This window comes from Lynx rufus, unplaced genomic scaffold, assembly GCF_022079265.1.
Source record: "Lynx rufus isolate CCGP_SWC_20201006 ecotype Redwood Valley unplaced genomic scaffold, mLynRuf1.p SCAF_5, whole genome shotgun sequence".
Classification (NCBI taxonomy): domain Eukaryota; kingdom Metazoa; phylum Chordata; class Mammalia; order Carnivora; family Felidae; genus Lynx; species Lynx rufus.
The window spans coordinates 143,421,864-143,434,891 of NW_025814867.1; the positions used below are offsets into that span (position 1 = coordinate 143,421,864).

The window sequence follows — 13,028 nt, forward strand, 5'->3', positions numbered from 1 at the left end:
CCTCCTGATTCTGGGAAAGCTAACCAAGGACTTTTCTCTGAGTGCTTGGCTCAGTGGCATTGTTTTCATATATACTAGTATAGCTGATTGCACTGTGTTTGGAGGAAAATGTAGATGATCTAGGTTTTGGATTTGTAGTAAATACATGAAGTCATTCATTCAGAAGCAAGTTCCTGCATTGAGTCAGGTACGGTTATGTTACGTGCTTGAATTAGGGCAGAAAACAAGTCAGACGAGGTTTTGACATTTAAGCTGAGACCTAAAAGGTGAGGAGTTAGCCAGCTAAGGAGTAGGAAAAGTGCAGGGGGCGGGCACAGCATGCTCAGAGGCCCTGAGGTTGGAAGGAGCTTAGTGCCTTATGCTGGAAGGAAGGAGGGTGAGGCTGGAGAACAGCAAAAGAGGGAGACAAAGGCTTAAGATAAGGTTGTATTAGTAGGGTAAGGTCTGGAGGACGGGCTAAGGATTTAGAGTTGATCGCAGAAAACTGGGAAGACATTGTAGAGTTTTGGCAAGGAAGAAGTCACTTTGTGTGAGAGTATAAATTGAAGGGGATCTAGAGGGGCTTGAGGGGATGCAGATTTTGTTGTTGTTATTACTAAGAGCAGTTGGTACTTGACTATTTGTTTACTATGGGCCAGGCACTCTGCTAAGCCCTTTACCCTCACTGTCCATGTAAACCTCATGACAACCCAGTGAGGTGCTGCTGCTGTACGTGTTTTACAGTTGGGGAAACTAAGACCCAGCAAGGTTGAGCAGCTTGCCCAGAGGTCACATGGCTAGTAAATGCCAGAGCTGGGATTTGAACCCCGACAGTGTGTGATTTTAGACTCTGTGTGTTAGCCACTGGACATGTGTTTCCCATACGTGAGATGATGGTCCGTTAGTGGTTCTTGAAATTGAGTGGATCACGACTGGAGTTTTTCTTTTTAATAGAACAGTAGAAATTAGAGTACTTTGCACTAGTAAGGATAAAATGTTGATGTATGAAACTTTATTTCGCTTTTTATTTTATATACCTGTATTTGCACATACATGCATTTGTAAGCTACTACAGAAGGCTGGGTGGCATTTGGCAAGATGAGAGCCAGCGATGGCTTGGACTGGCATTACGGCAGCGCAGATGAAGAGAAGCGGGTTTCAGTGTTCAGAGGTACCAGGTCTCGGTAAGAGATTGGATAGAGGGGCTGACGGAGGTGTCAGGGTGAGTTTCAGGGTTCTGGTGGGAGCAAGAGCAGTCGTGGCGTGCGTGTGCCCAGTCCGCGCTAGTGAGACCCTTCTTAGAGGGGTCCCCCTGAGTGGCTGTTGTACTTCCTGGTTCTCTGGCTTCTCGTGGCTGCAGCTGGCGGGGCTTGGGGTTGGCCTAGCACCCAAATCCGCATCTCACGGCCAATCTGTAAGCTGGCTGTGAACTTAGGAAGTGATCTGTCACCCCACACTGCCTAAACAGGAGGGTTAAGCCAAGAATCAATTCTTCGTGGAATTTGAGGTGAGGAGTGAGGGTCACACAGACACACACGTGGGCTGACGGCAGCTCCAGAGTGAAGGTATGGAACCTGTTTCTGCCGTAGTTTCCTTGGGAGCCAGAGAACATTTAGGTTGCAAGGCTGCAGTGTTAAACAGTCCAGAGTCCTCTTTTTGAAGTTCAAGTCCAGTTCATTTGCTCCTGGCTTTCTGGGAAAGCCCTTTTCCCTATTCTCACGCACAGTCTTTTAGTAATACCTGGCCTGGCTCCCCACGGGACCGCAGTGACTTTCTGTACTGGGTGTTTCAGCAGATACTAACTGGAGACAGATATGGAATAGTCAGGTGCTTGCTATGGATCCGCGTTCTTTATCCGACTGGTCTTTTGACTGTGGTCGAGATACTTCTCCCTGAGCCTCAGTTTCCTCATCTGTACGGTTGGGACGATACAGGAGCATCCATGTCAGAGGGCTGTGGTGAGGGGTAGATGAGGTAAACTGTGTCAGCACCTCAGCCTGGTGCCTGGTGCAGAATGAGAGCGTAACAAATACTTGCTGTTAGCTGTTAACTGTTTCTAGGACAGTTTCTCAAGAGACTTAAAACATATTTATGAACAAAGTCTAATGGGAAGAAGCCAGCATAAGACAGAGTTTGGACCTGAGAGAGGGTGTTAAGAGAAGGGACTGGATTCCAGAGAGGCAAGGATGGTATGAGGTCAAGGGCAGACTTTAAAGGGGTTGTTTTCAGCAGGAGAAGGGAGCCTGTGGAGGTGGGTGGGAGGGTAATATTTTCTGAGATTGTATCCCAGTTACAGTTGTCTGCTGGGAGAGACACTAACTGAAGAGAGAAGTGGCTACTTGGAAGGTTCTTGGGGACAATGGAACATTGGGGCACACAAAAGAATGGATAAGCCGCGCTAAGACCCTGAAATTGCACACCATTAATTTATAGTGACAACAGCCTACGTGTTTTTACAGTTTTGTCTGGCTGTGCTGTGTTCGGCAGAATGACGAGATGTAAAAGTAAGATTAGTCTAGTTTTAAGGGTTTGCAAGGCAGATGCCAGGAAAGAATAAAGAGGCTGGGGACTTAGGTGCAGGGATGTGGTAAGGCAAACTGTTGAGTCCAGCTTGGCTGGGGAAGTTGTACAGAGAAGGTGGAGTGGTCTGTAACACACACACACACACACACACACACACACACACACACACACACGGTGCATAGTTCCTTTGATAGTTCTTCCTTGCTATTCTTAACAGTAATTCCCTTGTGTTGATAACTGAAATATTAAGACCAATTGCTAAAGGGAATATACTACTCTTTCAAATGGGCACAACCCAAAAGTCGAGTTAGTTCTAGTGCGTAATTTTGAAGTTGCCATGATTTTATGTGGTATGCCAAATCAGTAAATGATAGATTGTGATCCGTAACCTTGGGTAGAGTTTAACCACATAATGGGACATTTCATTTTCATGGACTACTTCTGAGGAACTTCCCATTTTAGCTAAATTGAGACACATAAGTAGACACATAAGTAGATAGACACATAAGTAGAATAGAATTTATAGATGGCATTTCATGTGTTTGTGACTAGAACAGCCTGTCTCTGAGGCAGAAGTCACCTGTGATCTGGGCCTGGTGTGTCTGACCTTTGGTAGTTCTCATTTGTCCTTCTGTTTTTGTTTGTGGAGTAGAGCGAATCTGGAAACAATAACGTTTATTCAGTCACTGAACTTTTGAGGACCTTGTTGTCTCAGGCAGTGAGTGAGTTCAGAAGGACAAAAAGCGAACTACAGGGATGATGCCTGTGAGTGAGGAGCTTCTCAGCCTGATCACGCCACAGTGGGGTCCACACACACACCTTGGGGGTACTCACCACTGGCCACTGGTGGCTGGAAGAAAATACTAGAACTCTTCTAATCTGACTTTCAGTCTCTGTGTGTTTTATAACATGTAGTATAAAAGAACAGTCGTACGTGACTGAAATAGGTAGACATATGTCTGTTGTGGCTCTCCTTTTTTGCTTGTAATGTGTACATGACCGAAAATTGTTTGGCGGTTATTATATGTTGGTGTGTATTTTAAATATATATACCTTTTTGATAACATGTTTGAACATTTGGGGAAAAGAGTTTCTATGTATGGTAAACCATGTTCTTAATGACGATGTAGTTGTACTTACTGCCCGTATTTTGTAGTGTAAAGTAGGACTTGTTATATAAAAAGGACTTGTTAAGATCTGGCTCGACAAATTTGTCTTTTTCTCAAGTCATTTTCTTCTTTATGTTGGAGGAACTTTACCTTATGTACCATGTGTCCCTTGTTACAAAGCACTAAAGGCTCCTACCAGCTGTCAAATGTTGGGGAACAGAGCATGGAGAATGGTGGAAGGCCACATGCCTGGTCCCGTCAGTCCCATCCCAAAGGGTGACCTCTGGTGAACTATACACACACGCACGCCCATTGGCATCATAAAACAACAGGATTGGGATGCCACCCAGAAATTTCCTGGACCCAGTCTGTTTGCTCATTGTAGGTGTTTTCTCAATGTGAAATGTCTCACTTTCAGAGAGCTATGAAATCGTTGGTTCAAAGAGTTCTTCCCTCCCTCATCCTGAGAACCCTTTTTCCTAAAATTAGAAAAACTAACTTAAAACTGCCATGAAGAACCTATTTTAAATGCGATAAATTGAATCAATGTATCTAGGTTCTCTAGAGACTTTTGTTTTCATTTTTATTTTTGCGATGGCTTTTTAAATTTATATTTGACACTGTCATTAAAAGAAATATTTTTAGGGGCTCCTGGGTGCCCCAGTCGGTTAAACATCCTACTCTTGATTTCGGCTCAGGTCATGATCTCACGGTTCGCGAGTTTGAGCCCCATTTCAGACTCTGCACTGACTATGTAGGGCCTGCTTGGGATTCTCTCTCCCTCTCTCTCTGCCCTCTGCCCCCACTCTCTCAAAACAAAACAAAACAAAAAAAAACTTAAAAAAATATTTTTAACAAGATTTTATTTAAGTGAGGTCTTACATGTGTTTCTGCAGGTTTGATGACAACGAGAAGCATGCTTTCACTGGCCTTCCCGACCCCATTTGTTATGCAGAATGTCTCTGAGTGAGAACGCGGTGTTTGCCTATGAATCTTCGGTGCACAGCACCAACGTCCTGCTTGGCCTCAACGACCAGCGGAAGAAGGACGTGCTGTGTGACGTCACCGTCCTCGTGGAGGGCCAGCGCTACCGGGCCCACCGGTCTGTGCTGGCGGCATGCAGCAGCTACTTCCACTCGAGAATCGTCGGCCAGGCCGATGCAGAGCTTAGCATCACTCTGCCGGAAGAGGTGGGAGAGAGGTCCATGCTTCTGGAGGCTACCCTGGTTTTCATTGAATTGAACCTAACTAAATCTCTTTCCGTAGACTTTATTTTTACCTTTACCTTTATAAAAGGTAACGTGATAAAGTTAAAAATAGAACAGTCTCCCTTCTTGTCCTGGGGAGCTCATTTCTGTAACTTTTTTCCTAGAAATTATGATGACATGTCATACATAGAATTGTTAGTTTTGGGTGTCAGTTAACAATATTTATTGAGCAGTTGAATAACTTGACCCACTGTTATGTGACTTTTTGAGAAAATGACCAAAGCAGGGAGGGCACAGCCAATGGGTTGGGCATTGGGAGAGGTCATGCTCCGAGTGGCCACACTGTGTCTCATTTTCTCCTTTTGGACCTTTTCCTGTGTTGAGAAACTGAGTGGGTTTAGGGTTCTAGAAATCATCCATCTTAATAAGACAGGGCCTCATGGAAAGTAGGAAAACACCCCATAAGTGTTCTCTTTCCCCTGTTTTCTTTCTTGAGACTGTGCATTGGTAGAAAAAAATTGATTTGGTCTCACAATTATAGAGCCTGCTTTTACCTGTCCCTCTCCCACCAGCCTGTTGCAGAGCTCAGGCATCTAAACATTTCTGTCCTTGTTATATCCTGACTCCAAGAGCCCTTTCACAGGATCGGGAGGTGCTGGTTACACTGAACTCTTATTAGAATTGTTTGCTTTTTTTTTTTTTTTTAAGTTTATTCATTTTGAGAGAGAGAGAACCAGCGGGGGAGGAGCAGAGAGAGAGGAGGACAGAGGATCCGAAGTGGGCTCCACGCTGACAGCAGCTAGCCTGATGTGGGGCTTGAACTCATGAACCATGAGATCGTGACCTGAGCCTAGATTGGACGCTTAAGTGAGACACCCAGGTGCCCCTAGAATAGCTGGCTTTTAGGTAGTTAGTAACTGCAGCTAGAAGAGCATGGAGCCTTTAAAGTTAAGAGGTGTTTGGAGAAAGTATGTAGAGCTTGTTTATGGCAGGTCGGTGTGGGCTGCTCTGTGACGGGTACTAAGTCTACAGTTTAGCTTATCCCAGCATCCATACTTCCATGAACTTGTATCAACAGTTTGGAGCATCAACAGCTTGTCAGTTCTGTGGCAGAGGTCAGCACGAATAACACAATGCCAGTGAAATGATAAGGGCCAACTATGGGTTAGCATTGGTTTTAAAAATTAGCAACACATCCCATAATGGCAGTGTTTGATGTCTTCACCTCATGTGAGTCAGACCATAATTCATGTGTCATTAAGCGTGAAATCTATGAAGTGGAGGGTGCAGGTCCAACGAATGAGGTGTGATAAGCATCCTTTTCCAGACTCCTAATTAGCGTTACGTTTTCTACAAGAATGTTTTTACTTACCAAATTAAAATGCCCATTTTATAATGATCACAAGTAAGTTCTTCATGTCTCTATTCCCCTTCTACTTTTATTTATCCACTAGACCACTTTCAAGTGATGCATTTGTTTTTATTTTGTATGTTAACAGGTGACAGTTAAAGGATTTGAACCTTTAATTCAGTTTGCCTACACTGCCAAACTGATTTTAAGTAAGGACAATGTGGATGAAGTGTGCAAGTGTGTGGAATTTTTAGGTGTACGTGATATTGAGGAATCCTGCTTTCAGTTTCTCAAATTTAAGTTTTTGGACTCCACTGCAGACCAGCAAGAATGCCTAAGAAAAAAATGCATCCCATCACACTGTCAGAAAGCAGACCTTAAGTTTTCACTGTTGGACCAGAGGGATTTAGAAATTGACGACGTGGAGGAATTTTTGGAAAATAAAAATGTCCAGACTCCTCAATGGAAACTGCATCGGTATCAAGGAAATGCAAAAGTATCATCTCCTCTCCAGGACAGTGCCAGTCAAACCTGTGAATCCATGTGCTTAGAAAAGGATGCTGCTCTGGCTTTGCCATCTCTATGTCCCAAATACAGAAAATTCCAGAAAGCATTTGGAACTGACAGAGTCCGTAGTGCGGAATCCAGTGTCAAAGACGTTCATGCTTCTGCCCAGCCAAATGAGCCTCCTGAAAATGAATGTCTGGGAGGAATCCAGGACTGTGCAGATCTGCAGGTGATTTTAAAATGTGAAGAAGGTAAATTAGCAATGGAACATGAAGAAACCAAGAAGAAAGATCCTGCTCCTCAGTGCCCATCAGAAAAGCCAGAAATGACTCCTTTCCCCCACAATTCTTCTGCAGCCCCTCACGGGCTCTATTCTCTGTCTCTTTTACACACCTACGACCAATACGGTGACGGTGACGTGAATTTTGCTGGAATGCAAAACACAGCAGTGTTAACAGAAAAGCCTTTGTCAGGTACAGATGTTCGGGAAGAGAAAACGTTTGGTGAAAGTCAGGATTTACATTTGAAGTCTGACTCTGGCCCCAGGGAAGATGGTAGCCTTGCCTCCAGCGATCGGAGTAGTGTGGAACGGGAAGTGGCAGAACACCTAGCAAAAGGCTTCTGGAGTGACATTTGCAGCACGGACTCTCCTTGCCAGATGCAGTTATCACCTGCGGTGGCCAAAGATGGTTCAGAACAGATCTACTCCCAGAAACGGTCTGAGTGTCCCTGGTTAGGTATCAGGATCAGCGAGAGCCCGGAACCGGGTCAGAGGACTTTTACGACGTTAAGTTCTGTCAACTGCCCTTTTATAAGTACTCTGAGTACCGAAGGCTGTTCTAGCAGCTTGGAAATTGGAAACGATGAGTATGTTTCCGAACCCCAGCAGGAACCTTGCCCGTATGCTTGTGTGATTAGCCTGGGAGATGACTCTGAGACGGATACTGAAGGTGACAGCGAACCCTGTTCGGCCAGAGAACAAGAATGTGAGGTGAGGGGAAAACGTGTGTGTTGCTAAGTCCTTGTTTGACCACTCAATCGGGGTTTACTCTGGGTCGGCTCCTGTCGCACCTTTAGAGATGATATGCGCAGGCTCAGGGAGGGAGGGAGGGGGAAATCCGGAGACAGTTCTAAAACTGTGATCAGTACCAAAAGAGTGTGACGGAGTTTGAGGACTTCTGTGTTCATATGTTTCAAGCGGGTGTATTTATTTTTGTCATGGAGTGTATTCACACATTGGCTGTTTGAATCAAATGCCCTGTCCCAAAAGGTAAAAAAAAAAAAAGAAAAAAGATTCTGTGATCGTTACATGGTAACTCCTGGAAAAATGCACCATACGCTCCGATCTTAGTCATTGCTGCAGGATCTCTGGACTTGGGACTAGTTACTTGGCAATGATTTAGCAGTGACTAGGTATAGGAATGTGGGAGAGTTTTCTTCGCCCTACTTTTTCATAGCCGTTAATTTTTTTCTTAGTTTCCCTTAGCCAGCCATTTCAGCCATTAATTTAATGTCTTAATAATTTGGCATGAGTTAGCTGGTATTGGATTAACCTTACCAAGCTTGATCTGTGTACTTTGTGTACAAATGTTTGTTTGTATTTGATAGATGGTTTTTTGTAAAACATTACCATAATTCCAGTGATAATAAAGCCTTGTTGGTTCTCTATCATTTTCTTTGGTTTTCTAGCTGTTGGATGAGATGGGTTTGAAAGAGTGACAGGTTTTCTTTCCTCCTTAGCTTTGGAAGGAGATTATTGGTGATTTAATTTAAGAAGTAATATATGTGCATGAGTTACATCTACAGATTTTTATATGACATTTATAAATCCATATAATGGATTTTAATTTTAATTTAATGGAACTGTGAAAAGAATGTTAAAAATAAAACTTTTAAGAAATTGTAAGACATTTTGTGTAACTAATTTCTGTAAGTTTGAAAGACTAAGTAGGTTGCCAGAGAAACTGATCAGTTTCTGAATAATTAATATAATTAAGTTGTCCCACAATTTTGTCATTAAAAAAAATTATCCTAAATTTTTCCGAATTTAAGTATGTTGAAGATGACATTAAAATATTCATTAGGTTTTTCTAACCATTTCTGTACTGACAAGTGAAAAAGTGAAGCATGTAGATTTTTAAGTTGAGTTATGTGACACTACTATTTCTTGACAGAAAAATTAATTTTCTAAAATGCTCGAGAAATTACTAGGTAGTTATACCAGTGTTAGATCAGTATCAATCAAAGTATAAAATAGATTTTTTTTTTGTTTGGTTAAACACATTAAAAACACTTTAGAAAGAGGCTTAAAGATATGTGTGTTAATTAACATGTCTGAGTAAAACAAGTTCTGTTTTTTAATTTTAAATACATGAATATTTGTGTTCATATTTTTTATTTTGCTAAAAAAATCTGTTTCTCAATGTACTTGTCTTCTGAACCCTCTAAAATAGGCTAGAAATATCAAATTATCAGTCTTTATTATAAGGGATTATATAGAAACTGGGAATAGAGGTCTGCTTTTTTTTTTTTGTTTTTTGTTTTTTAAAGTCTAAATGAAGTTCTCTGGAAAATAGAGATGTAGATCTTCTTCTTCCGTGATGGGAGTCTAACTACATTACTCAGCAGCAATTACTAATGTTTATTTTACATTCTAGGTAAAACTGCCTTTTAATGCACAACGAATAATCTCACTCTCCCGAAATGATTTTCAATCCTTGTTGAAAATGCACAAGCTGACCCCGGAACAACTGGACTGCATCCATGACATTCGAAGGAGAAGTAAAAACAGAATTGCTGCGCAGCGCTGTCGCAAGAGAAAACTGGACTGTATACAGAATCTGGAGTCAGAAATTGAGAAGCTGGTAAGTTTGCAGGTTTCTTGTTACTCAAATTCCACCGCGTCCATTCAGTTACTCTTTTTTTTTTCTTTTTTGTAGAGGAAATAGCAGTTTCAATTCCTGAGTCAGATACGATGCTCAATTACATGTTAATTTCAAAATTCACCAATTACCATCTTAAGAAAATAAGTTACATGATGTTTTTAGAAAGCTTGGGAGACGAAAAGAGTTTTCATAGACTCTTATGCTTATGCTAGTATTCTACACCTTTAGTGTGATATGCTATAATATGTATACTGAGAACTATTTTTGGGTGTGTGTGTGTGTGTGTGTGTTTTAACTGTCTACCTAATTCTTAGTGGTTGAGTTGAGATTGAAGAAACTCTGAAACACTTTAATCTCTTTTAAGTATCTATAAAAGCTAATGTTACAATTGTTTATTTAAATTGATGGTAGACTTGAATAACTTGTTTTGATCGACACTGGAACCAATAAACGAACTTGGATCTTTCGTCTAAGAGAAAGAACTCATTTGCTGATATGAATAGAAAATTCAAGATTTATTATTGAGACTCTAGAGGGAGAGGAATGCTTACGTTATTGAATCTTGTTATTTATTCCAGCATCAAAACGCAAATTAATTGAAAAATGGATTAATTTGCACCCAGGTTTCTCTGTTCCCCTAGTGGTTGGTGGAAGAAAGCATTGTATGAAAGAGACAACTATGGGAGTGCAGCTGTAGAGACAGCAGGGAACCAGCACTGAGAAATAGCAAAAACATTCTTGGAATATTTAGTTTGGAGTCTTTGTTAATTATTGGTGAAAGTTGAAATTGTGATTGTAGCAAGTTCTGAAGCACAAACATTCTAGCTATGAACAGCAATCAATCAGCAACATTTTAGAAAAAAGAACCTGTCTGGGGAAATGCATTCTTATTTTGTGCTGTACTGGGTTGTTATGACAGTGTTGTGTTTTCCTCCATTCAGTTCATCTTTGCCCTCATCAGAAAAAAAGAAAAGAATAAAAAACCAGTCTGTGCCTTTATATACAGAAAAATGGAAAAATAAAAATTTATTATTCATCTATTGTGGTCAGTACCCTATTTACCTGTTGTATTAATTTGGACACTGGCTGTAAGAAATAGAAACCATCTGAAGCATGAATGAATGAATGAAGGGATGAATTTGTTGTGAGGATACAGGTGTCTCATTTAGAAGCCCAAGAGTGAAGCAGGCATCGTAAACAGTATAGAATAAGAAAGTGGAATACTGCCACCAGAAACCCAGAGAATCTTCTCTGTCACCCCATCTTCATGCACCTGCTCACTCTGCACTGTGCTGCTAGATGTGGATGGGAAGGGTAGCTGCAGTGTGGCTTCTGAATAGTCTCTCTCTCTTCCAGGATCTAGTCCGGATGGACACTACAGTTTTAGTTCTAAATTCCCAAGGAGGTGAGCATCTAATTGGCTTACTTCAGCTCAGGTGTCCTTTTCTGTGACAAGAGAGAAGGGACAGATAGTTACAGCCCAGCTGCCAGGAGCCCACCTCTGGGCAGGCAGAGCACATCGCCTGCCAGGGATCTGCTCATCCAGATGTGCACCAGGCTGACTGAGCTCAGCTCAGTCTCTTTCCACTTCCCAATATCTCCAGAGAAAACATGCTAGCTTTTTCTTCTTTCTTTTTTGCAGAGTGTCTTGCGTTATGTTTTAGCTTCCTTGAACTCACTGTCCTGTCCTTCATACTGCTCTCCGTTCTAGTGATTTTTACAGGCACACTCTAGCTGCAAAGTGTAAGGGGCACTTGTAAAGTTCAGACCTGCCACAGATGTCTCTCTCAGGTGAAAATAAGCAGAGAATGTGTTACTTCTTAGCTAACAGGAATAAGAAAGCTGCCCCTTTTCCTAGATGTAAAAGAGTTTGAGCCTTAAGTTATTTTATTACATTAAGAAATTTACTTGGAATTTAGACCCTGGTTATTGGGTGATGTTTTGGGTCTTGTTGTCTTTTGTAAAGAGAGAAGGACCAACAGTAGAGTGGAGAATATGGAGGAGTGCGACAGATTTGTATTTTTTAAATTGAGAGGGTACTTTCTGGAAACATGGTCAGTAGACAAGCAGTATTCCCCGGTATTTATATTCTGGGTGGTATTTTAGTGAACCTACTTAAGGGAAATTACTTGTTTCGTAATGAAACAGCCATGGTGATGTAGCCAATAACTGGTTAGGTTAACATATAAATGAATTCACAGTATATGTTGCCCTGATCTGGTGATTAGGTGAAGGGCCCATATTTTAGTGAACTTTAGTCTGTGGCTATTGGCTGCAAACTTTTTGCAGTTTGTCGTAAGAGTAATAGCATAATAGACTGGATGGAAAAACACATGAAGAACAGTGTTTTGATCACGGTAAGAATAGTGATTCTAAAATGTCTTCACGGTAGATTTGTAGAATAATTATCATGTATAAAGGACACTTTAATAGTCTCAATGCGCTATGAAAGACAATGGGTGATGTTAGTTCAAATTCAATAAATAAATGAGTTGTAGTTTTCAACAAGAAGTCCTGTCAGAATCTAATACAACCTTTGAAGAAAAAGAAAGAGGTATATTTATTTGGTGGGTAAATTGATGGTAATTACTTTTAACATTTATGGTGTATTAGAGGTTAGGCATTGATTTGTCATTGCATTTACTATAAGGATTTTGAATATGAATAATCTATAGACCAATAACATGACTTTTTTTTTAACCAATAAAGTTCAAGAATCATTCAATTTTTGTTATGTTTGGCTTACAAAGCTCTTGTCTTTAAGGATTCTTTACAAGGTCCATGTTTCTTCTTGAACATTTCTTGAGAAATTAAGAACTAGTATGTTTCTAATAGTATTTTTGCCTCAAGGAAAGGTAACCCTGAAATGAAGGGAACTTAGCTTTTTTAAAAAATTTAATTTAATTTAATTTCAACTAATTAATTTATTTACGAGAGAGCACAAGTGGGAGAAAGGGGCAGAGGGAGAGAGGGCAAGAATCTCAAGCAGGCTCTCTGCTTAGTGTGGAACCTCATGTGGGGCTGGATCTCACGACTCTGGGATCGTGACCTGAGTTGAAATCAAGAGTCAGACACTCAAATTGACTGAGCCACCCAGGCACTCCGGGAATTTAGCTTTTTAAAGAAAAAAAATTACCAAAGTGTATTTCTTTTAGATGTTATCCAATATTTATTGGTATCAACGTATAAGTGATCAGAAATCAGAATATTCACAAAAGCACTTGGATTCAGACTTGAGGTATATAGACATCATTTTGTTTCATTGCTTTTATCTATTGTGATGGTATAGGAGTACAAAGACCTCATCTGTCCTTAGTATTTTACGTCTTGTGGTGAAGATTGTATTATTTTATTGAAAATAAACTTGTTTTGGGGCGCCTGGGTGCATGGTTCAGTCAGTACTCTTGATCTTGGCTTGGGTCCTGATCTCACGGTTCATGAGTTTGAGCCCTGTGTTGGGCTCTAT

At 41.0% G+C, this 13,028-nt stretch overlaps 1 protein-coding gene across 3 annotated transcripts in view; it reads left to right on the forward strand.

Annotated features, from left to right (window-relative positions):
- Nucleotides 1–13,028, forward strand: part of BACH1 (BTB domain and CNC homolog 1) — a 44,399-nt gene that overhangs the window by 20,208 nt on the left and 11,163 nt on the right. For all 3 annotated transcript variants that reach the window (XM_047098567.1, XM_047098568.1, XM_047098569.1), the window contains exons 2-4: nucleotides 4,508–4,801; nucleotides 6,319–7,668; nucleotides 9,335–9,541. In XM_047098567.1, the coding sequence (XP_046954523.1) occupies nucleotides 4,568–4,801; nucleotides 6,319–7,668; nucleotides 9,335–9,541 (1,791 nt within the window). In that variant the 5' untranslated portion in view covers nucleotides 4,508–4,567. The remainder of the gene's footprint in view (nucleotides 1–4,507; nucleotides 4,802–6,318; nucleotides 7,669–9,334; nucleotides 9,542–13,028) is intronic.